This window comes from Lagopus muta, chromosome 5 (assembly GCF_023343835.1).
Source record: "Lagopus muta isolate bLagMut1 chromosome 5, bLagMut1 primary, whole genome shotgun sequence".
NCBI classification, from domain to species: domain Eukaryota; kingdom Metazoa; phylum Chordata; class Aves; order Galliformes; family Phasianidae; genus Lagopus; species Lagopus muta.
The window spans coordinates 11,152,753-11,178,777 of NC_064437.1; the positions used below are offsets into that span (position 1 = coordinate 11,152,753).

The 26,025-nt window shown below is 38.4% G+C and overlaps 2 protein-coding genes across 9 annotated transcripts in view; both read left to right on the plus strand.

Moving 5' to 3' along the window:
- The first annotated feature begins 78 nt into the window (after positions 1–78).
- On the plus strand, positions 79–24,636 carry DNAJB4 (DnaJ heat shock protein family (Hsp40) member B4). Of its 8 annotated transcripts, none has more exons than XM_048945203.1 (4): positions 79–176; positions 16,190–16,475; positions 19,021–19,595; positions 21,158–24,636. In XM_048945203.1, the coding sequence occupies exons 2-4, from the start codon at positions 16,265–16,267 to the stop codon at positions 21,389–21,391; spliced, it is 1,020 nt and encodes a 339-aa protein (XP_048801160.1). In that variant the 5' UTR covers positions 79–176; positions 16,190–16,264; the 3' UTR covers positions 21,392–24,636. The 8 variants fall into 8 exon arrangements, with proteins under 8 accessions (XP_048801160.1, XP_048801166.1, XP_048801163.1 ...); XM_048945209.1 differs by lacking the exon at positions 79–176 and adding an exon at positions 440–529; XM_048945206.1 differs by lacking the exon at positions 79–176 and adding an exon at positions 735–1,623.
- Positions 123–26,025, plus strand: part of GIPC2 (GIPC PDZ domain containing family member 2) — a 51,925-nt gene continuing 26,022 nt past the window's right edge. The window contains exon 1 of the mRNA XM_048945214.1: positions 123–176. The gene's annotated coding sequence lies outside the window, so the exon portion shown is untranslated. The remainder of the gene's footprint in view (positions 177–26,025) is intronic.

Genomic DNA, 26,025 nt, shown 5'->3' on the forward strand with positions numbered 1-26,025 from the left:
CCAGAGCGACGCGAGGTTTAGCAGGCGTACGGGGATAGGGCTAGAAGCGTCACGTGGTAACAGCTACGCCGTGGGTGACTCTCGCGTGATTTTGTCGCGAGCTCGCCAGTAAGAGCGGCGCGCAGAGGTTGCTGGGAGCAGGGCAGGGCCGGGGAGCGGTTGAGGCGGTGTCAGTGGTGAGTGCGTGAGGGAGGTGGCGGGCGGGGGTTGGAGGGCGACGGGCAGCTCTGCGGCTTGGCAGTCCGCCAGCGTTAGGCAGCGCCTGGGGAGACTTTCAGCGCCCTGGCGCCTCGGTTCCTTCCCGACGGGTTTCCTAGCTGTCGGAGTGGCGGGCGGTGCGGGTGGCAGCGGCACTTTTCTCAACCCCGAGCTGCTCGCCGGATCGGTGTGCGGTCGTTCGGCGTGCTCGCGGCGGGACGGCTGCGTAGAATAATAAAAGCTTATTTTGGGGGAGGGGCCTCGGGGCCCGGTGGCGGCAAGAAGGGTACCGGCTGGGCTGCGGTACGGGGCTGTTGAGCCGTTCAGCGCGGTGCGTCACTCGGCGGAACGGCTGCGGGGCTCTGCCAAGTAACGGCACCGCGGGGCGGGCTTTTCTCTTCCGCCGCTCGGTTCTCTTCCTGCGGCACCGCAGTTGTTTCTGAGCGGTTCTTGCACGACTCGCTGTTGCTGACTGAGGGCGGGGGGACTTGTTTTTCGTGTCTGAGCAAGCGTAAGCTTTAATGAGGGAAAATGGGAGTTAGCGGGGCTTTGTCTGGGCCCTGTTTGGGTCTTGTGACCGAGTTGGGAATGAACTGACACGCTGAGTATGGATGACGGTGCTGGAAAGGATTTGCCTCTAGATAAGGTCATAGAATGTCTGTTTGCCTATTGTAGCTTAGGAGCTAAAGGGAAGCTAAGCAGTACAACAGCTTCTAAGGGGTTGCTTTGCTCTACTCTATATCAATCAAGCTACCTTCTTCACAGACTGTTAACTCAGTGCTTAAAAAAATAAACTGTACTTTTAAAGCTGAAGGATGGTTGGATTCTTTCAGCCTTCAGTGCTTGTATTTATGTGGATACGCTCTTTATTTGAGGAATGATTGATTTGGGCTTGGCCTGGCTTTGGGCTGTGGGGGGGAATACACTGAGCTCTGCAACTCTGCACGAGTTGCATCAGAAACTATGCCCTGCTGTCGTTTCTTGTTCCTTGCCTTCTAGTTCCATGCTGCCTTAAGAAGTTCTAGGTTTCTCATTGGTCCCTTCAGCTGTGGATGTTTATAATTAGGATCTTTGCAGTATGATGAGAATCGGCAATAGGAAAGTCTGCAGAAACACCTTGAGGTGTGGTGCTGGCAAATTGTCCTGTGTCTCCTATCCAAATAACTCCACCAAAGGAAACTGAAAACACATTCTAGTTTTTTTTTCCTCTATATAGCTCTTTGGAATTTAAAAGAGTTTTAAGACTAATACATTTAATTTCCACGAAGTTGAAAATTCTGTATGCTTCTAGGTAAATGGCACTATATAGAGTGAGGTGAAACTTTCTACTGGAAGAGATCTGTTCGCGAGATTTAGCACATGCTTTCTGTTAATTTAATTTTGTTACCTGGGGGAGGAGAAGAAGTAAAATAGCTTGGAAAAAACGTAAGCTTTGTTTTCATACTTTTAATTCTTTGTTCTTTTGAAACAGTAGTTGGATCTTGAACTATTTGTTCTTTTAATTTCTTTTGTTATTGTAAAGTTGGCTAGGTGTACCAGTCAGCTGTACAAATAAATAAGTTAATTAATACTTGTTGACTGTGTTGTGTTGAAGTTACTACAGGCTATGTCTTTCATGTCTTTGTCACTTTTTTGAAGATGTGAAATGTCTGTGTCCTTAATGTCTTTTTATTATAAAATGGGATAATGACTCTTTGTTAAGCTGTGGGACAAGCCAGTAGCATGCAAGACTAATGACTACAAAGTGCATATAATGCCTTGGGCTAATGGAAATGCTTGTGTAGTACTGTGCTCTTCTAGTTCTGTTTGTGATCAGCTAAAGATAAGTGAGTGCTAATTTCGGAATTTTTTACCTTTTTTTTTGGTAATGTTTGAGTTGGTGCGTGTGAAAATGAAGAGAGACACTTAATGTATACGTGAGTCTTCAATCTTTCACGTTCTTGAAGGCAGTATATTTCTTAGTCTTGGCCTTCCAGCCAGCCAGAAGATTAAATGTAGCCGATTAGAGAGGAATTGCATCTTAAGTGTTATTCTGCACAAGTATTAGACTCTTATTTTCATTATTCTTAAGCTGATCTGATGACCTTTATCGATAGCTAAACTTGCTTCTGTTTCCCCTGATGACACTTAGTTCTGATCTCCTTGAAATCCATACATCTGAAGCACGCTTTCCTCTGTTTTCCCTTGTTAAATATCACTTATGTTGAAATAATTATCACTCTGGGATTAATTTTTTGTCCTTATTTGGGGGTGGGGAGGCTAATCCTGAACAGTGCCAACTGCAACATTCTTTCAGTTCCATCCTGACTTGATATTGTAATGTACAATATTGTAATGTACAGCTCGGATGGTTTTCTCACTTGCAGAATTACTGTGCTTTCTCAAAATGTGCCTTTGTATGGGAATGCTGTATCATGGCCTGAACCTCTGATTGATGAGCAATGAGTCAGCCATGGAGCACAGGTGAAGGCAGTTCACCTGTGCTGCCGGACGGGGTGGAGCCTGGCTGCACCTCTCCTCATTTAAGAGCTGACTAGCGGTGGGGGAGGATCTCTTCTGGAGATCCACTCTGCTGGAATTGCATATGCGAGCCTGGGATGCGGGTAAGCTTTCTATCTATTCTCTTTTTGTTATCATAACCTGCTTTGCCTAACTCTGTTTATTTATTTATTAATTATAACATCTTAATATTCATTGATTATACAGCCTTCTATGAAATGAATTAGATGGGTAAACAAATATTTGCATGGTGCTTCTAGAGCAAGAGAACTTCTGTTTTGCCATGTTAAAATAAGCTTTTATTCTACAGTAACTTGTTCTGCTGCTAAGAAAGGTTGTGGGGTAGAGAAATCTACCACTTTTGAAATGTTAGTAGATAACATAACAGGTAACAGGTAATGTGGAGCTTTAAAAATGCCCATCAATATTTCTTCTGGAGATTGGAAGAAGGTGTGGTCCCTAAGCTGCTTAATGACATCTCATGCTATTCAGACCAAAGGTGTCTCTTTTTCTTAATGTAGTTATCAGACTAGAATATAATGAATAACTAATAATAGTCTGACAAGTCAGAAAACTTAACAGTACTATAGATAGTCAAACTTGAGTACTGGAGAGTTCTGAAACTCAAATCAGATATTCTCTGTGTGAAAGAGTCCTTATTTCTACAAAAATCTACTTGAGGAAGTTCTAAATCACATAGCTCAGATTTTGTAGAATTATAGTATGAAATCCTTTGCATATGGTAGGGTGCTTGAGTGCATGCTTCCATCAATTTCTGTTCTAAGTTTTTTCTTTTTAAACAACGTGCTTCAACTTCGTTGGTCCATGGTGACCAGATCTAAGGATATGGTAGTCCCGAAAGAAGCAGTGCACATAGGACTCCTCTCAGTGAGTCATAAACTAAATAATTAAATTTCTTATACATTTGGTCCTGTAGCTCCTCAGGAACAAATTTGTATAACTTTGCCTAAATATGCAAAAATTATGATAGTCTCTAAATCATTGTGCTAGTTTTACTCACTTTGCTTTTTTTCAAATCATTGGTCATCTGGTGAAGTTTGTGTTTGGTTTCTACTGATTTCAGTTCTTTAGGAGATTCAATTGAACTGACTCAAGTCCTAACTGTCATCTGATGTTCCTGCTCTGGGAAAAGATGTCCAGGATCTGCAATGCTAACAGTAAAGAGATTCCTATGTGGCTTCTGAGAGGAGTTGCAGCAAAACAACAGTTCATGTTGTCATGAGCTTTCATACTTACCATGTGTGCAGTGAAGTAGCAATTATGAATTTCAGAGTCACAAGTTGCACCTAAAAAAGAATGTGGTGGTGGATAAAATTAAAGCATTAACTACAAAATCTTTTCAGTACTCATGATTAGGTTCTCTTTTAAGAGAGATGAAGAGGAACGGTTTTTAGGATGGAAATAAAAAGATTGCTGTGCAAATTTCACTTACCCAGGATGATCTAACAGATGATCAGCATGTCTTCCTATTCAGCAAATATTCCTATAATGCTTCATTCCTGACAAGTGCAGAGGCATGGGTTGTTTCTGAGGAATTTGATGGGATGGGAAAAAAAAACAAAACAAAACGGGAAATATGGAAGGGGAAGGGCAACCTGCTGTGCTGCAGCTTGGTGAAAGCAGAACCCATTTGTCTTCACTTGGTGATAACAGCTTTCTTCTTGGCTTCTGGGTGGAAGAGTGAACTTGCTTCCCAAGTCCACATCTGGTGTCTGTGTATCTACCTAAAGTAGTGTAGGCTTCAGAAAAGCTTTAATGTCTTCAATTTTTTTTGTCTTATATTTGGTTGTGCTGCTTTTCAGCACAAATTTAGCAAAAAATGTTTTATTACATGAAGCATTTGAGTAAAAGCTGTGTAGATATTGTAGATGCTGTAGAGCATATCTTACTTTGAATCTTACTTCGTGTGTCTTTGATTAAAGTTATAAGTGGGATGAGGCAGATGAAAGGAATTTTAATTAAAAAAAATACTTAAAAGGGAGAAAAGGTTCTTTGCTTCAAGATACGGGATTGAGGGCCACCAGCCAATTCCAGTTCTGGGGTTGGGGTTGAAGACAGTTTAGCAAGGCCATTAATTTTCTGCTGCTACTGAAACCAAGCAGGAGGCAGCCAAATGGCATTTGGCCACCAGTGTGTTTGATGTGTCATGAATATGGAAGGATAAATGAGAGAACGTGCAGTTCTTCCTTAAATACAGCTGAAGCATGCAATGAGACAGTGATCACCCTATAGTGATTTCTGCACTATGCAGTGCAGAGAGGCTGCTGGATAATGTTAGTCAGCTTGGTAGCGTGGTCATCAGTGTCCTACTTGTCTGCAGGCCTGCATGTTTTTCTGTGGATGTCATGGGAAGAAAAGTTTTGAGAGCCCAGAGCATTTACTTGTTAACATCTGCAAAACTCCTTCCAGAAGGGGTGAAGTGAGAAAGGCCTTGCATATAAAGGATTGATTGGTAAAGCTAGGTATGGAAATTGCATATGAGTAGGGGGATTAGGAAAGGCAGAGATAGAAACTGGGGATGGACTTCTAAAGGGAAGATAAAATTAATGCAGTAGTAGCTGTAGGGGACAGAAGTGTTGTATGTTTTCCTCTATCAACAGAGCTCTTAAAGTGCATTCAGGCACCTACAAAGATAGTAAAATATATGAAAGATTCAGGTGCACTATATATTCAGGAAATATGCTACTTTCTAGAGTATCACGTCCTAGAAAGTTCAATCTTCCATTGTTGGTTTAGTTCGATAACTTCTGTTAATTTCTATAGTCTGTTAGTAGACCAGATGTTGGGATTTGCATCTCTCTAGAACCCACTCCATACAGACCTTTTTTTTTTACTTAATTGTTCACCTATCTATGTTGTATCGTTTCTTCTTGGGCCAGCATGCATTTGTTCATCTGAAGAAGTAAAGCCATATAAGAGAGAACTGAAAGTAGGACTATCAAACTTGTCCCTTCCACCTTTTCCCAGAACTTCTAGGTTCAGCTTGGGAGGTGGGTGGAGAACAACTAAGAAACCTGATTTTGAGCTATAGGATGTGTTAGAAATGTTTAAAAGACAGTGAACAGCTATTTTGACTTCTCTTATAGTGAATTATGATAAATATAACTCAGGCTGTCTGTATTTGTCTTCTGTAGGTGAACAGGATATTCTTAGTGTTTTGATTTAAATCAAGTCACTTTAAATATGCTGACATACATTCTCCTTTCAGGTGGAACATTCTTCTTGATGTTCTTCATATTCTTCTTGATGTCTCCTTATCAAATTCTTGCCTTTATAGAACTATTTGAGCCTTGTATGTGGAACTAACTGCATGAATCAGAGCAGCTGGGTGGGATCATGACAAACACACTCTGGAAAAAGTATTTAGTGTGACCATCTCTTTATGTCAGAACACCAGGATCTCATGTCTACAGCAAAAAAGAAAAAATGCCAAGATGCTTGTAGTTCCTTATTTGGTGAAGTGTTGCAGCCAAACAAGATGAAGGTTGTTTACAGCAATCAAAAACTATACAGTGTAGTAGAGACTCTTGTTTTCAAGTGGATTTATTTGTCCTGCAGTTCCTCTCTTCACTGAGACTGAAATATTACCACCCCTCCACCCTCCTAAAGAAAAAGGAAAAAAACCAAAATGATATGTTTTTTTTTAACATGTAATGTTTTTTTCCCTCTGACATTAAGTGTTACGACTGTGTTAAACACAAGGGCCGAGGATGTAAAATGAAAGCTAAGTTGAACTGTGATTCAAATGTAACACAGGAAACTTAGTCGCATTCGTACTGAGGTCTGGAAAAATTAATAAATAGCACTATTTCAGGGGGCACAAAACTCTTAAGTCACCTCCCTTGTGAGGACAGACTGGGAGAGTTGAAGCTGTTCAGCCCAAAGCAGAGAAGGCTCTGGGGAGACCGGATAGCAACCTTTCAGTGCCTAAAGGGTGGATATAAGAAAGAAGGGGACAGGCTCTTCAGGATCTGTTGTGATAGGGCAAGGGGAAATTGTTTCAAACTAGAAGAGTGGAGATTTGAGTTGGTTATAAGGAAAAAGGTTTTTTTTACGATAAGGGTAGTGAGGCAGTGGCACAGGTTGCCCAGAGAGGTGGTAGAAGGTTTGAGGGCCCTGGAAGCATTCAAGATCAGGCTGGATGGGGCTCTGAGCAGAGTGATTGTGCTGTGGGTGTCCCGATTCATTGCAGGGAGTTGGACTAGATGATCTTTAAAGGCCCTTCCAACTCTAACAATTCTATTATTCTGTGATTTTTGTTTTTTTTTTTATCATTATTGCAGGAAAAAGTTCCCAAATAGAGCGTGGTTCGAGATCATGCAGGCACAACTTCTACTTACCTTCCCCTTCTCACATGTGACTCATAACTATGACTTGTTGTTTGTTCAGTGTTTTTCTTCCAGCTGTTCTGTTTACTGATAACTCTTTAGATATGCCGGAAAACAACTATCTGATGCTTTTGTAAGAGGAAAAAATGACTTGCAGGCTTAGCTTCTCTCTGTTCCTTAGTTGTGAACGTTACTGAACTAGTAGTAGACTACTCCAGATGTGCCTGACAGTCTTCAGTTTAAAGCTATAGAGCATTTTCACTTAAGGAAATATTTCTGTAATGTATAAGCTATTAGTTCCACTAATCAGTATTCCAAATTGACCATGGTCATTTTTTGTTGTTGTTGTCTCTGATGGAACAAATCAAAGATAGGCTGATAACCATTCAAAAGCAAAACTCAGATCCTAGTTGTGTGCCAGTACCACCTTCCCGAAGACTTTTAGTGAAAGCAAACATGTAAGGACTGTATATTCTCTAGGTGTCCTGAATTCTCTGCTACTTGCTGCCTTGTTGAGACAACAGTTTGTTAATAGTTATTGTTTGATGGAAGAGACCCCTTAGGACTGTTGTTCTTTGACAGATAGAACTGTTGTCGTAGTTAATATGAACACGAGGACGTTGTTACAGCTTGTGTATGTACTGTAGATAAAGACTAAAATATCAGCTGTTGTCTACTGCCATTGAAATGGAGAGTCTCTAATTGAGACAGCCTACTCATCCTAATGTTTCCTGGGTGATAAGGTAGTTGTGATAACTGTATGTAGGTTATTGAAATCTATTTTAAATGCCTTTTTCTCAGATCTTTTTGTCCATTCTAATTTCTTGAAGGAAAATCGGCTAGGGGTACTGTGGAAGTTACCACTGTTTTTCCATTGTTCTTTTCCTGTTGATCAGTACATACCACTGTGATTAGGTCAGTTCTCCTGCTCCAGGACTCATTTGGTGAAAGAACTAGCAGAGAGCCAGTCACGGTTCCCAGGGTCTCTGAGTTGGCTGGCCTCTTGTCCGGACTCAGCTTGTCCCAAGGCAAGCGTTACTTTGGCTTGTGCCAGCTGGCTCTAATCCCTGGGGTGAATGCTGGACTACAGAAGGAGTTGTGTATGAGTTGACTGATCTGTCTCTATGGTTTTAGGGCAATTTCTGTATCTTCTGTGCTGCAAGAATAGCTAAAAATGCACATTGCTACCTTAAGCCTTACTTTTCTTGAAAATGTTAATAGTGAGACATTTTTACTTAGTCTAACTGAATGCCTCGTTGTTGGTTTTTCCTCCCAAATGCTATAGGAAACAATGCCCCTCAACATTTCACTTAGGTGGAAAACAATATAAATTAATTATTTTCCAACATTTGCATAATAAATATATTCAGATAGAGAAATGAAAGTACAAATCTACTTGCATACCTTTTAAAGGTTTTGTGTGTGTTGTTGTGAGTTGACTGAAAGCCTGTAAGCAATTGATGTGTTGTTTTTTAGGAACAGATAGAAAGGTGGTGGGAGAGAAAGTAGCAGCAGTGTGGTAGCTGGTCATACTCAGGTTTATTAATTTCCAGTAGGTTTTTAGCAATGTGCTGCTAGTATATGTACTTTTGAAGAAATATAAATAAGTGTACATAGATATGAGGTTACTGCTCATACAGAACTATGCTATAGTTATTCTAGCATGCTTTCTTATAGTATAGAATACCCAAACACATTTCTTTTACTAATACATTAGTTGGAGCAGAATTTTAGTGCCTGGCTGAACTCATAGGTTTTGACAGCAATTGTGTGACACTGAGATTGATTGCAAAGTGCCAATGCTTGCAACTCAAGCTTTTGATCTGGAAAGTCTTTATTATTTCTTCATGGAAGTCGCTGAATTACATTGCACTGAGATTTTCATGAATCTAATGAGTTTCTTGGTACTGAGAAAGCTGAACTGCTTGTCCATTAAATGGTCTATTTATTCCGGTGATTTGCATTCAGAAGTGGTCTCAAGCAGTTGCTTTAGGCTAAGTGAGAATAAAGCAAGCACCTGATTGTTTTTCTTTTCTACTTTCCTGTTGCAGAGAATTCCTGCATGGCTTCTCTGTTGATGAACTTTGGCTGGATCTCTTCTGTGGTTGTGGTGGTTTTTGTTTTTCTCTCTGGTATCCCCCTGAATTTATTTATTTATTTTTTTTATTTTACACTGTCCTTTGGCAGAGAATTCTACCACTTACATGACTTCTTAATTTTGTTTTTGAAACTGTCTTCTACTGGCTTCACTTAGTGCCTCTGGCTTAGGCTGGAGTAGGTCAAGAACGGCTCAGTTCATTCACCCTCTTGCTCTCTCCATCATTCTGTAGACCTCTGATTTCTTTACATCTTTTTATTTTTTTTTTTAAAGACCAAAGACTTCAAGCCTTCTCAGTTGTTTCTCATGTGGAAGCATTTTCACATCTTGACTACTGAATTTTTCTGCTTTCTGTTAATTGATAAGCTCTGTAGTAGATTGTGTGGAACTTGTCAAAATGTAACATTTTTCTTGAGTGAAGTGTATCTTAAGCTTCCTCCTTTTTTTCTCCTTAACAACAGTAAGGAGACTAAAAATATTTTTCCTTACCAACACAGAGCATTTTTCCGTGTAGATATTTATAAGAGCATGACAATGACATCATAACACACTGAAGCCTGCAACTGTGTGCGATAAATGTGTTGTTAGTAATGTGAAGGAATCTGTAAAGTGTTTTTTATCACTGGCTATTTTAGTTCTTGATTTATCAATTTGTTTGGAGAAGAAGACTTGTTCACAAACTTCTGTGAGTGGAAGCTGAAATGATTATTGTCTCTAAGGATCTGAAAAGAATTTAGGGAATCCTTAATTTGTAGATGAAAATACTTCTTGTCTTCTGCAACCATACTTGAGATTCTCCTGTTTTTTTCCAAGTGCATTTGCCTGAAGTGGTTAATCATGCCATTGTGAAGTAAGCCTAGCTGGTTGAGTTCCAGCCAAAACAATGCATCATAACTGAGTTCTAAGAACTTAGCCTGCTTTAAGATGTTGGCTGTTCCTTCACAGCAGTGGGAGGTGAAACTTGGAAAATTCTTCCAAGTGTATTTTTGGTCTTCAACTGTAGTAGAGATTGTGACTTAGGCAAGTATCAGGCATGAGAAGGCAATTCTTTGTTAATGACCTACAAGTTGGCCATGTTGTGAAGAATCAGTACGTGTATGACTAGCGGCCTGCTCATGCTTTTGGTGATCATTGCAACCATGTTTGGTGTAAAATCTACTTGAGACTTAGGTCATCTCCCCTCCTGCTTTTCCATTAAACTATGGTTAATGCTGCTTGGTGCATTTCGCTTTGAATTCTTTCTGAACAGAGTATTTTGAAGGCACCATCTATGCCACAAAAATGTGAGTGTGCCATTACTGAGGTATGCTGTTGCTATCTATGGCAACTTTGTAATTCTGTGAATAGTTTACATTCTCTGTGCTGTGTGTTGCTTTCTCTTGTATAATTACTTTGATGTAAAACCCTGGTATCCTTATCTACAGTGAGTTTTCTACTTAAATCACAGCGGCAATGTATTTCTGCAGTGAAAAGAAGTAAAATCATTAAATCTGGCCAGGTTGCTCAGAGAGCTGTGGGTGCTCCATCCGTGGAGGCATTCAAGGCCACTTTCGATGAGGTCTGCGCAGCCTGATCCAATGGGTGACAGCCGAGCGTTGGAACTAGATGATCTTTGAGGTCCCAAGATGTTCTGTGATTCATTCCGAGAAATTTCTGGGCAGTTATTAGATGTGATGTGAATAACTAAATGAAGCTGCGGCCTTTGACTAGTTAGAAAGAACTGTTTACACTGTCATGTTTCTCTACACGGATCTACTGTTTCTTCTCTAAGAGACTGAAGTTTATTTCCGTAGATGAGACCAACTACTGAATGCTTCTGTGGTGAAACACTATTCAGTGCCTTTGTGAATGTGGTTGTATGTCTTTCATTCTTGTCTAAAGTTTTATGCATAGTCCCAAAGCATAAACGTAGCTCAGGGAATGGCAATGTGCTGTTAGAGGTGGTGAGGAGAAAAGTCATTGTCAGAATGCTTTTATCTTGGAAGATAATGCATGGTCTTACAAAAAACTTACTATTATATATAGATTTGCTTTCTTCAAAGCCTTTTAAACAGATATTAATTTATTGCATTCATTCTTGTGAGTTTTCAAATACGATACTACTTAATTGTGAAAGTTTTTCCTGGGTAGAGATTTGGCTCCTCTGCTTTGACATTTATGTGTACATGTATATTTATAGTTGTGATCTGTCTGGAATTTGCCTTTGTGGTTTTATTTGCTCTTTAACTTGTTCTGTGATCTAGTCCTGTCTTGCAGTTTTGTCTGAGCTTTTAACATGTGAGGAATTTAGTTTTTAATTTATTTTTAAAAGTGTTAATTGAAAGGAGATATGAGCGTATTTGTTCAACTTCAGCTATTTCAAAGAATGACACAGTTCTGCTTTTCCTTAAGCAAAACTTATACTGGTACTAATTTATGACTGATCTGGAATTTGAGTTCCCTAATGTGACTTGTAAGAATTGGAGATGTTTTCTGGGAACTGCTATTTCTAAATAATTGGTTATCAGCTAATAAGCCTTGAGAACTACTATGCTTTTAGCAATCAGACCTTTTAGATCTAGTAGAATTTAGGAAAACTGGAAAAAAATCTACAGACTTTATTTGGAAATTAAACCTAACAATTGTGGCAATATACTGTAAAGAAGAGATCTGATCTTTATTGTGTATATCTTGTAGATAAAGTGGATAAAATTCTTGATCTGCTTGACATTTTAGTACTTCAGTGAGATATATGCAGCATCAGAAGCTGACTTCATTCAGTGTTAATGGAATCATGTGGTCAAGCATTACTAATACCTGTATGTCTGTATCTGTATGTCTGTGTATGTTATGCTTTTGAGTAAAAGCGAATAGGACTATTTGTGTAGAGGATGTTTGAAGAACCTATGTATATATGAATGCTTAGAAAACTTCTGCTACAAAAGAATGCCTTTTCATGCTGAGCATTGTTTCAGAACTTACTTTCATTTTTGTCTGACAAATGATGTGCTGCCTGAAAGTATATGCGTGTAAAGTAGCCACAGACTACAACTTTCTAACGGTGGGGATTCATCACATAAGCTGTGTTTCAGGTGCTCCTCTAGTATTTGAATTTTCACATGCTGCACAGGCATTTGAAATATTTATTTTTGCTCCTTTCCCCACCATGGAATGAAGCATTTGGAAGAAAGAGGAGATTCTACCAGAATCTAAACTTGGTAATTAACATTGATATTTCCTGTAGTAGTGTGATCATTGAGCATGGTTTGGCAGAAAATGGTTTTCCAGAATTGACTAAGCACTATTTTCACAAATGCCATTTGATATGACAGCGATTGAATACGGCTATTGTTTCTGGCTGTGTAAAGAATCAGCCATCAGCTTTTTGTTTATGTGGTATAGCATTCAGAAGTGTTGATACAGTAGAATGAGGAAGAATGCTAAATGACAGATTGTGTGTATGAGGTGGTGTCATAGACAAGTGTGTTACCGGAGATGTGTGTTTCAGAATTTGCTTGGTGCTTGTTCATGAGCATTCTGAATCAAAGCATTAGGTAATAGTTTTTCTGATTTTATAGCTACCTAGCTTAGTGGCTTGGTTATGGGGGGCATCATAGAGTTGCAGAATGCAGTACTGCTAGCTTGTCACATACAAGGAGCTATATAAGTTCTACCAGGTTGCATGCTGGTAGTGCTCCCTAGGCAAAATTCAGTTAAAAGTCCAAGTAGATGGTGAGCTGGCATTCCAGTGTGCTGCACATGGAATTGTGGGCACGAGCAGGTACGCAAGCAGGGTAGGTACCTCCTACCCTATTCCAACCCAAACACCAACCTCAATAAAGGTGTTACTCTAATGCAAGGACTCTGGGGAGCTGGGAACTTGCTGACAGAATGCCTGGTGATGGTCAAAAATACTACTGCAAAAGAGAGTTTTTGAAGTAGAAAGGCAGAAACTTGTAAAGAACTAAATGATCCCATAAATGAATTCATCTGTCCCACCCTAGGTGATCACAGGATATTCCTTCAGGCATTAAAGAAACTCAGGTTATAGCATGAAAAACAAGTATATAGGAGGTTTTTCAATAGCTGTTTTCTGTTCACCTGCATTTATTTGAAGGAGCTGCAGTGCCAGAAGTTCGTGTTATGGACAGTGCCCAAAGGATTTTATTGTTAACAACACTGAAGGGGGAACATAGGCAAAAAAACAAAAGGTCTCTAATTATATGATAAAAAAGATAGGGAGTGCCCAGAGAAAGAAGGAGCATACTTTGTGAAATCTTGTTTCAGTTGTCCCATCAAGTAGGCAGGAAGTAGAAGTAGCAATAGTCATTGCTGTGTTCACTCAGTCTTCATTGTTTCATTGTTGTTATTTTTAGAGAATAACTTACCTAATTAGGGTATAACTTGGCACTGGTGCTGGAAGAGCGTGTTTCTCTCTGTAGGCCCCCTACAGAAAGGATGCCTGAACAGTTACTCACTGTAATTGTTAGCAAAGTTTCTCATTGTGACTTCTTCAGTTCCGACGCCTAGGTAGAAGAAGCTTTTGATTTAAAGAGAAATCCTGACTACTGACTATCTTTTAATGAAACCTGGGAAATTAATTACTATGTCTTACAAAATGGCGGAGGGTCAGCCGTACTTATGGAGACTCCTTAGGTATTCTTGTGATAATTAAAATATATAATCAATATAATGTTCTCAAGGGGGAAAAAAGGTTTTATACTTTGCTTTTAAATCTAGTGTATACACATTCTACTGCTTCCATTGACCAGAGGTTTTGAAAAACTTAATGAAAGATAAACCTGCAGCTAGTCTGAGGTACTGCTGTTCTGTACATTCTGTGATGTATCACCGTGGTCACACAAATAGCATGTGGTCCTGTTCAGTGCACTGCAAGTGATGTAAGGTGTGACCCTGCTGTGCTGGCTCAAACACTGCAATGGCAGCACAGCTGAGCATTGTGACTCCTTGTACTGTTAGTTCTGCTAGAGGACTTTGGGCTGTGCTGAATTCTGTTTTTGTCAATAGTGATGAAGTTTGTTTGCTGTTGTTATTCAGAGTGACTGTGACTGCTGAGTTTGGATGATGATTTGTCATATTCACAGCTATTTTCTGAGCATAATAAAGTTAAAGCTGCTGCCTAAAACATACATAAGTAAAGTTGCTTCTTAGGGAGTAGTAGTATGTTTCAAATGAAATCTGTTTCAGTGTTTTAATTCAACCTCTTATCCCCTCTTGCCTTAGGGATTTGATAGCAGAAAAAATCCTCAACTTAGGACATGGATCTACAAGATGTTATCTGGGAGAGTAGATTAACAAAGGGAATGTTTCTTAAAGAAAGATAGGGAGAAAAGTGTAAAAGACTAGCTTTATTTTGTGTAGAGCTCAATAACAACTTATTCCTTAAGCTGTGAAGAGAATTGATTCTGGAACCTTGTGGCTCCCAGTGTTCCAGAAACTTAAATCAGTCCTGAGAGATTTGGTGATAAATCAGATTCTTCTTCTCAATGCCCTTTCACCTCTGTTGGTTTTGAAATGTTAATTACAGGTATGCAAAATCCATGGCTGTGGTGAGATGTCATCTTTCATCCCTATTGCTATTCCAGGGAGATTAGAAAAAAATCTAAGCAAATCCCAGATACATTGAGGGAATCTGGTCAAATCTAGCGCAGTGAGAAAGAACAGGTAAGATGTGGGGAATAGGGTGATGACATAAGGGGGTGAAATATCTCTTTTTATAATACTCTGTTTTAGAAGAAATCTTCTCTATTTGTCTCCTTTGAAGTTGGACCAGAATCTGGAGAACAACTTCAGAAACTGTTTTCTTTAAAGGAACAAAACCAGTTAATCTAAGGATTAACATTCTCTTTTGAGGGTCCTTTATCTGATTTATACGCTCTTTGCAACACTATAGGGAAGATAGTTTGAGTCTAAGAGATGCTTTCTTATGATTAAGTTCCAGATATGACTAAAATTAGCATATTTTAATCCTTCTTTTTTTTTCCAGGAAGGAGCATTTTTTCAAGCTGCGCTAATCAGTCTTCAAGTTTATTATGATCCTGATAAACAAGGATAGTTTCATAACTGAAAGAAATCAAACAGTCTGAAACTTGATACCATTCCCTCTCTAGAGTATTAGAAAACCTTAAATATTACAATTTGAACTACATGTTGTAAAAGAAATGTGCAGGAATCGGGTACTTTTCTGTTAGCTTTCATATGACAGCACTAATACTGGCTGTTACTGATATGTTGCGATACTTGCATTGGCTTGATATTGCCACGATAGAATGAGAAGTTGGGGGGGTGAAGAAAAAAATAACCCATGCATTTGATCTGCTTCTAGTGTTTGTTGGTTTTTTTTAAGGTTTCTTTCATGTTTGATTCTTTGCTTAATGTACAGCTGCAGTCAACTGCAGCTGAGAGTTAATTAATTTTATTTTTAAAGAAATGCAGTTAGTCTTTCTGAAGCTTTGTTGTTAGCTTTGGTGTCAAAAACTTTGCAGTCTTTGCTGGAAAGTGTACAAACCCATGTTGATTATATGTTCAGAAAGCAGTTTTATGTACAGTTGTCACTACAAAAACCGAAGTAAAATGCTGTAATTATTTCATATGAGCTACTGGATTGCTGTTGGAGTGATTATGTCTTTTAGACATGGTTGGGTTCATCCCTGCTGGTGAAAGGCACTGCATTGCACTGTTAAATGCTTAAACTTTCTAGTTGCTGGAGGAGGGAGGAAATAGTTCAACAGTTTGTGTGTGTGCATGCTTGAGAGCAAATGGACTGTGCAGACTGTTCAGCAGGGGAAGTGACGCCCTGTAGTATTTGTCGTTCTAGAAAGAGTCGGAGACACGTAGTTTAGATGGGAGGACTCTGAAGAGGGCTGTGTCCTGTCCTGTGTGTGTAATTATTTATAAATGAGCAACAGCGGAAGGAATGAAATACGGATAAGCTATCTAACGTTTCTCTAGCGTGTCAGAGTTTGTTGATTTTTTTTTTTTGTTGTTGTTGTTGTTGTTCTGTTTACTTAATTTCCAAAGTTGATCTTTATTTTTCCTTCTCTAGCTTCTCTGCATTGCTGAGATACTGGATACTGGTTTCTTTATAACAAGGAAAGTCTAAATTCCTGTAACGCTGAGGATGGGGAAGGATTATTATTCTATTCTGGGAATTGAAAAAGGGGCTTCTGAAGAGGATATCAAAAAGGCTTACAGAAAACAAGCACTTAAATGGCATCCGGATAAGAACAAGTCTGCTCATGCAGAGGAAAAATTCAAGGAGATTGCAGAAGCTTATGAAGTGCTGAGTGATCCCAAAAAGAGAGACATTTATGATCAGTTTGGGGAAGAAGGTATGTATATCTTTGTTGTAATTTTTGAGGGGCCACTTATGTTGGAAGAAACAAAATAAGCACAGATGATGCATAGAAGCATGTGTTGGTTTTAGGCAATATGTCTGTACCACTTGGATTTTTGTCTCATTTTTATAATGTAATTTTATAATGTAAAATGTATTGCACAGGTTTTATAATAGTCTAGTTTTAATTTCTTCTGTTAATGTTTCTATGTTTTAGAAGTCCCAAATACTTACTTCACAGGCAGAAAGTCATTGGACTGCAAAAGTCTGTAGGACCCATAAATAGCTTTCTGGGATCTCGTCTTACTGCTGCCTTCCCTTACTCTAGCACCTTCTGAGATGCAGTCAGAGAGATGAATTCTGTTTTAAGATTTTGTTAAAGGGCACTCTGCTTGATCTCAGCATGGCAGTCCTGAGCAGAAGCCCAGGTGTCCAGTCTGTAGTTGTCCTTGGCTTCTTGCCTAGGGGGGAAAGAATTTGGCTGATGTCATGAAATACCAGCACATTTTTTTAGCTTTAATTGTAAACAGTGATAACATGCCAAGAGAATGAGGCCTCAGAAATGTCATATTTATCCTAAAATGGTTATCTGGAGAGGATTTTTTTTTAATTTATTTTTGACCAACACGACTTGCCTCAGTCTTATGATTGAACAACAGAGGAGGACATTAACAACCCTCCTCTTAAAGTTATACTGTCAGAAATTCCAGATGAAATCATTATTTCTGTCTTTAATATGCATGTCTTCTCATTCATTGCCATTCATGCCTCCCCTCGAGAGAGCAAGAAAGGACACCTAGCATTATTTTGTGCAGGAAGTTGCAAGTTCTTATATGAAATTTGACCCTCTGTCACCTGTGGGGCTTAATGAATTTGTTAAAAAATTGTTATAAATTCATGTAGAAGGCCTTTAGCTTCTGCACGTGGTGCAGTGTTTTTTGTTTTGTTCTACTGCAGGTGTCCAGAATGTTTAGGGCTGTTTTTAAAACATTCTTGGAAAAAGCTTTAGATACCAGAGGCATTCGTTCCCTCTTGGTCTTCTGCCTCCTTGCATTTCTTCCTATTTTCCACACCTCTTTTCTGTATCTGACTATAAAACTATTTACCTTGTGATTCCTTGATTTTTTTTTTTTTATTTTATTTTTTTTTTTTAATTCCTGTGCAGCATTCTTCTCAAATGGCTCTCCCAAAGATGCGTTTTTTTATGTTATTTTTCTCAGAAGTAAGGCATGTGGCCTTTTGTGTCCTAGCACATATACTTGAGTCTAGAGATTCAAAATGTACGTTTGTTTATTTTGGGCAAAACGTTAAAGGTAGCAGTGGTGACTCTGGAAAATACCTTGTGATGACTCAGTTGTTCTCTCAGCTTTTCCATTGCTTCAGAGAGTGTAATTAGCAGTTCTGAGGAAGAGGTGAGGAGGTGGGATATAGGAAGCAGGAAACATCATTATTTCTTACAATGAAGAACCTTGGTGTGCCTTTCAATAAAAACTTCTGACCAGCTATTCCAGGAAGTGTCATTTTGTTACCACGGATTCATAGATCCACTGATCAGATTGTTTACCATTAACAGTTCTGTGCTATGTGGATAGCACTACACATTGTTAAGTACTTTTTAATGGCATGGTGTGGAGATGAGGGAAGTTGTCCTTATTCTGATGTCTTTCTTAGTTACTGCTGATAACTGATATTAGGCTTATGCATAGAAATTCCAAGTAAAACAGTGGGAGGGGGGAACCAAAACAAAATGTTTTTTCAAACAAACAAAAAAAAAGAATTGAACATTACGAGTTTTGAACTATGTGTCCTACAAAAACTTTTAATTTTTTTTCTTAGATGTTTGAGATGGTATTCTGAAACTGTCAGTGCATCAAAGCAAAAATCTAATAGGAGTTGAGAAAGGCATTTAGAACTTATTGCAAACCCAGTCAAGAAGTGCAAAGGAGCAGGCAGTGAGAATCATAAGGGAAGTCTTACCAGAAAAGCATTAAATGTAGATATCTTCCTAGGGAAGATAGAGGTAGAGAAGAGTTATTTGAGAACAATGTGGGTTGTTGTGGTTTTTTTTTGGTTTTTTTTTTTGTACGGAGCTGGTGACAGTTTATAGAAGATCTTTGTACACAAATAGGTCTTAAGAACTTCTGAGGGATGTTTTTTTGTGGCTGGATAGAATTATATTCCCAAGTTTCTTCTCTTTCCTATCATAAATTTGAGATTTTGCTCTGAATGTTAAAGAAACAGTATGGCTGCTTGAGTGTTGTCCTGTTCCTTTATTCTCAAAATTCATTGCAGGAGTACAGAAGTAAAGCTTATCAAGAATAGATTGGAGTTGAATAATGGAGACTGAGAGAAAGATTATTTGAATTAATAGTTGATACTGAGTAGTCTGATATTTCCTCATTGAGGAGGAGTCCTTCCATTCTACCCCAAAGACCTTTTCAGCTTGTCAATTCTGATATCTATTCTCCCAATCTTTGATAAATGGAATATTAATATAGGGTTTCTTGCATAAAATTTTGCATATTTGTCTTTTTTTTTAGGTCTGAAAGGAGGAGCTGGAGGACCTGATGGACAGGGTGGTACCTTCCGGTATTCCTTCCATGGTGATCCACACGCTACGTTTGCAGCTTTCTTTGGTGGCACAAATCCTTTTGAGATCTTCTTTGGAAGGAGAATGCCTGGTGGTAGAGACACTGAAGACATGGAGGTGGATGGTGATCCATTTGGATCATTCACTAGTTTCAGTATGAATGGTTTTCCAAGAGAAAGGAATACAGTAGGTAGCCAGTTACGTCGTAAACAAGATCCCCCTGTAATTCATGAGCTTAAGGTGTCATTAGAAGAGATATATCATGGCTGCACAAAAAGGATGAGGATTTCACGTAAAAGGCTGAACCCAGATGGTAGAAGTGTCCGAACAGAAGACAAAATTCTCACTATTGAAATAAAAAGAGGATGGAAAGAAGGCACCAAAATCACTTTTCCAAAAGAAGGTGATGAAACACCGAACACAATTCCAGCTGACATTGTTTTTATCATAAAAGATAAACCTCACTCTCATTTCAAGAGAGATGGATCAAATATTGTCTATCCTGTTAAGATCAGCTTAAGGGAGGTAAGTCTTCTTTTAGTGGAACTCATTGTTCAACCCTATTATAATGTGGTACCACAGCTGTACAGCACAAACTAAATGACAGTGATGAAGTGTTTTCTTCTGTTCTAAAGAAAGCATTTCTCATAAAAATGTGACTACAGAATGTAGTTATTTATAGTGGAAGCACTAGCTGTTTTGATATAAATGGAGTACTATTTCAAGCTGTTTACCATGGAGGAGGTGGAAGAGAATGAAGATGGAAGAGTAAAAGTTGATATGACTTAAACCTTTGTACTTTACCTTTCTAGATAAATACATATTAGGCTAAATCAACAGATACATTCAATATAGTATGCTTATTTATTGTGTGATGTAATTGCTGCTTCCACGGAACAAAGTAGAAATTTCTTAACTATTTTCAGTGCCAGCAAATTCTAAGCCTGCCTTTTTTATGTCATACGTTATTTCAGTGTGATTTCAAAGTAGGTAGAGATTGATTTCATGTGGATTAATTATTGAGAACAGGTGTTATAGGAGCTATATATAACAACAAAAATGCTATAGCTTTTTTTATTCTGTTCCAAGAACAAAACACGCTGGCTTTCAAAAGGAAAGAATTGGGCAACCAAGGAGAGTTCTTCAGAATCTGAAGCTGTGCTGCGGTCATAATTTAAAAATTAACATAGCTCAGTGTTTTGTGTTTGCTTTCAATCAGTATTAGGTGAAGGAGCGAGTTTTTACTTACGTTTTGAGCTCTTTGTGCATATTATGAGCTCCCTTCTGAGAGGATTCCTATCTAAAAATACATTTAAAGTAAAATGAAACACTTAGAACAGGGTGAAGGAGGGAGAGAACTATTTAATGATGTGTGTAATGCAGTTCTTCATGGATGAAAGACCATGTAGATTTATTGCACTGTTATGTAATAGTGAACATCTATCAGTATAGACCAAGTATACAGGACCAGGTGAAGTGGAAGAATCTTTATCAGAAACCTTAGTAATGAAAACAAACAGGAGAAAATCTGATCTTCCTGATGTTTTAATTTTGATATTCTAAAATAGTGTTTGTTTTTCTTTGACCATCACAAATGCTCTCCTAAGACAACTATTAGATTTGATTGTCTCTACTAAAAGGCATTTAAATGTTGTATTATTTGCTGTAACATAAGTTGATAAAAGTATTAGAGTAAATCCCTGTGCAGTGTGAACAAAAAATTGAACAGTAGAATTCTAAATTATTAACTATTCTAAAGTATTAACAGTAGATTCTAAATTACCAGTATAAATTGTAAAGTATTTAGAGATTTGCTATTGGAGAGTTTTGAATGATGTGTTTGCCCTGGGCTCAATTACCATACTACTTGATAAAGTTATGGAAAAATATATAAACTAACTCTTCAGTGGGTATTACATAAGATTAGTGTATCTTGTCAAAATTCAAATAGACTTACTAATACTAGATCTCTGCACTTCACAGTGGAGGTATTCTGTTTACAATGCTAGTCTGTTCTAAATAAAATTCATGTGTAGCTACAATGTTCTGACCAATCCATTTTTTTCATGATACAATCTTTTCTCTAGGCATTGTGTGGCAGCTCTATCAATGTGCCAACAATAGAAGGAAGAACCATACCCATGACAGTAAATGAAGTTGTAAAGCCTGGGATGAGAAGAAGAATTATAGGATATGGTTTGCCATTTCCCAAAAATCCTGACCAACGTGGAGACTTAATTATAGAGTTTGAAGTAATTTTCCCAGATAACATTTCTCCAGCATCAAAAGAAGTACTTAGGCGAAATCTTCCAGTTTCGTAAAATGAGGACTATGTCAACTGTTTAAGCAGGACACTGGAAATGCAGAAGACTGGCAAGTCTGTGCTTTAAAAGTGCAATGTGTAACAACTAGTGGAATATCTGTTTGTTTTTTTTTGTTTGTTTGTTTGTGGGTTGGGTGGGGGGAAATATTGTAATGCTGCATGAGAAGAAAAGAGTTAAGTACAAGTCATACGGATGACTTCTGCAGTATACTTTACAGGGAAAACCACTCATATTTTATATTAGATCTTCCTAATCAGAAAAGCTTATTCAGTATTTTGCTTAATATAAAGCATAGTCAGTTTTTACAAAGCCAATGCATATTTCTGATAAAGTACTCAAGCCACCAAGTACTTTTATTCCTTATATCCCTACTCTATCTAACATAAACAGTTTATACAGAAATTGGATGTGGTAGAAATATACACATGCGAACACTTTAAATTACAAAACAGTAAGGATGCTACTTGGTATGTTGCTTTCCACTGCACAAAGCATAGTCTGGGAAAATCAGCTTGGACTCCTAAATTGCCCCCCATTGAAATCAAAGTATTTTCTTTATTTCATCAGAATGTGAGGGGTCTGCATTGGAAGTCTAGGAAAGAGCATGTATCTTGAGGAGAAAGTAGCTGTTTGTTGAGTGGTTCCTCATGCTTCAGGCAGAACAGCAAGAAAGGATTGTACAAGTACATATACAGCAAGTGTGGGCCTGCTGTCAAATGAGACAGGGAAATTGGGTGACAAATAACGTAGAGAAGTCTGAGATACTCGGTGCCTTCTTTGCCTCAATCTTTACCAATAACACAGTCATGACCAGGAGTCAGCCCCCTGAAACAAGGAAGAGGTAACCTCAGTGGTGGTGAACCAACATAGAGGTGCATTAAACTAAATATACAGAAATCCATGACACCTGACAGGTTGCATGCAGAAGTGCTGAAGAATCTAGCTAATGCCTTTACAAGGCCTCTCAATTATCTTTTAATTTGAGAAAGGTTTCTGTAGACTGGTAAGAAGCAAATATCGCTCCTATCTTCAAGAAAAGCTAGAGAGAAGAAATGAGGAATTACCAGCAAGTCACCCTTAATGCAGTCCCTGGGAAGGTGAGAAGGAATATCCTTCCAGAGAGCATTTTCAAACATGTGGAAGACAGTAATGCAATTTAAGGTCAGCATAGATTTACAGAGGGGGAATCATAGTTGACCAACTTGATTTCATTCTACAGTGTGGCGATTAGCTTGGTGGATAATGGAAAGTCTGTGTTCTTTACCTTGACTTTAGTAGGCAAATTGACAAAGTACAGATAGATAAGTAGACAATGAGATGAATTAAAAATGACTGAATGAGTGGCCACAGGGGTTTTGTTATCAGTGTCACAAAGTTCACTAGGAGGTAAGTCACTAGTGGTGTATGCAAATGCTCGATACCGTGGCCAGTAATATTCAACATCTTTGTTAAAGACCTGTATGATGGAATGGAATGCACACTCAGCAAGTTTGCATGTCACACAGAACTGTGAGGAGTGGCTGATAACACCATGTTGATTGTGCTGGCCTTAAGAGAGGCTTTGGTGGTCCAAAAAAACCATACAGAGGAAAAAACATACAGTTCAGTGAGTAAAAATTTTGCTCCCTGAAGTATTACTGAGGTATCAGTACAGTCTTGGGGCTTGCTGTCTGGAAAGCAATTTTGCTGAGAAAGGGCTTTGAGTTTCTGGCAGACAACAAACTGACCATGAACTAGCAATGTCCTTGCAGCAAAACAGGCTAATGGTATCCTGGGTTGCACTGGGAAGCCTTGTGAGTAGATTGAGGGAGGTAATCCTTCCCTACTCCTCACTAGTGAGGCTGCATCTGTCATACTGTGTCCTGTTGTATGCTCCCCAGTAGAAGGAAGACAGTGGCTTGATGGAACAAGTCTATGAGAGATTGAGAGAACGAGAACTCTTCAGTCTGGAACACAGAAAGCTCAGAGGGTTCTTATAAATGTGTACAAGCATTTGGAAGGAGGGAATGAGGAGAAGGGAGCCAGACTCTTCTCAGTATCACCCAGTGTTGGGACAAAAAGCATGGGGACAACTTAATACACTTTTTTTTTTTTTTAATACTGCAAAGGTGGTCACAGACTGTGGAGTATCCATCCGTGGAGATGCTCGGAACCAAACTGGACAAAGTCCTGGGCAGCCTGGTCTAGCTGGCCATGCTTGAGGAGATTTGGGTGATCACCAGAGGTTCCTTCCAACTTAAAAGATTCTGTGTACACTGACTTAGGAACCTTTTTCAATAGACAGTATTAAGGACCATGCTCTGTAATTGAGGCTTAGCCCAAAGATGGGTGATGCTGATGTGACAGCTTGAATCCATAGGGAGTAGGTTTTTGGGTGGAAAGATGTATAAAGAACACTGTAGAAGTGTACCGTAGAGCAGATACAGTTGACATCAAGTTCAGACCTTGAAAATAATGCAGATTTTAACTTAAAGAAAATCCCAGGTCCTATCTAAGGAGAAGTCTGCTGCAGACATGAAGTAGGATAGGAGTTACCCACAAACTTCTACGTGCTTGCATTGAGTCTTTTCTGAATACAAACATGACTTATCTTTGGAGTTAAAAGGTGCATAGGGAAAAGGAAAGCCCTCTGTAATAGTCTAGTTTTGTAATATTGTAATAGGGCTGGTTCCCTGCATTTTGGTGGAAGAAATGCCTTGCAGATTTGTTCTTGTTACTTGAGTTTAAAATATAATAGAGTGCTTTAGCAACAGTTTCAGAGAATGCTTTTCTTCATAAGAAGAAAATATATAGAATTTGCTGTTAGCCTTTTGACTGTGGAAACTCAGTAGTTACCTGCTTTGTTAGGTAGCTTAAGAAATAGCAGTATTAACTTCATATAAACGCTTTTCTGTGGGAAAGTAAATAATATGGAAGTTGGGATTCAATTTACAATAGCTTTTTAATGAGCACAAAAAATTCCATTTTTGTTACTCAATGAAATAGAACTTCTGGAAGATACTGTTCAAATAATTTTTCAACTGCGGATCTCTTTGTATGTTGTCAGTTGTAGTCCTACAACTGCAGTAGATCTACAAGGAATGAAACAATTGCTGGAGCAGTATCACAAAGGGCAAACTTAGCTGCTTAATGTTTCTGCGTATTGTTAACACTATATCTTGTTTGTTGAAAAAGTTCCCAATATGTACTGTATTGCATTTCTTATGTGGTTTTTAAGTAAAAAGTGTAAAGTTGTTTTTTCATTTTCTCTCATCTTTTGTTATGTTGGCAGATGCTGAAATCTATTTGACTTAAGAAGTGTATCATCCTAAAATATGTGTATGTTACTTCAAAAGTTAATGAAATTGAAATTTTGTAATCCAGGATCTTGTAACATTAGTCTAACTTGTATAAAAAAAAAAAAAGCCCCTCAATTACAGCACGTTATCTCTTGTAACTATTTTCAGGTAGGAAAAGTAGTGTTCAATTCAGGATTTGCAGTATCCTGTGCACTTAAAGGCATATGTACAGCAAACTTCTTTTTTTTTCCCTAATTGTTTTCATGCTCAAAATTCAGAAGAACTGTAGAATTGGTATGAATTTTTTATTTTTTTAATGGAGAGATAACAAAGCATACATTTCAAAAAATAGCACATGAGATTACTTCAAAGTATGAGAGGGCGTTAATCCAGGATTTGCAAGAAAGAAGCACACTTTTAATAGTGAAATGTTAAAAGCTATGTTTTAAAAACCGCTTGATTATTGTAAGTAAAGGCTATGTGGGAGACAGAGGCAAATAGTCACCTGCTATATCTTTAACTACTAAAATATACATGGAAATAAATTCATTAACCTGGGAGGACAGTGATATTTTTAATCTCCTGAAGGTTGTTTAAGTGTCATACACAGCAAAAGCCATTTGGTTAGTTCAGAGAAGTTCATTCTTAGACTTTCTGATGTCATAAGACTATTAGCATTCCATTGTTTTATTCCAGTATTCCTTGTGTAATTGAAGACTATGTAAAGCCTGTTTGTGGTGTGTTGAGGAAGTGCTGTGGTTTGGGGATGGTTTTGAATAATGACCCATTTTCTTGTTTAGGGAAGTAACATGCTTTGTAGCTGGGATTGGGTCTCTGCTATTATTTTTTTCCACCTTCATCTTTTAACTTTGTGGATGCTTACTCCCATTTATTTCTTGTGAAATGTAAGTAGACTTCATTTGCATGTCCTCTTTTATTATTCACCACCTACTTTAAATATGACCATCAGTCCAAACGTTACAAACAATGCTGAAAATGGGCAACATGTGTTGTGATAATTGGTGAAATGGGGTTAACAGTGTTTTGAGTCTCAGGTGCAATAGTTCTAATATTTTTAGTGGGTGCTTGAAAACTCAGGCATAAGGAGACATCTCTAAGATTGATTGTACAGTGAATAAATAAAGATCTGTAAATGGTTACATCTTCAATGCCAATGAACCAAAGCACATAGGAAATGCTCTATAGCTGGCTTGGTTGCAAAGACACTGTCTGAGCTGTGCACCTAAAACTCTCAACCTTGCATAGTTTTGCTTAGGTACTGGAGGAGAGAATGTCACCAGTTGTCTTTTGGATAATCTATCATTAGTTGTGGATTAGCTTTTTTTTTTTTTT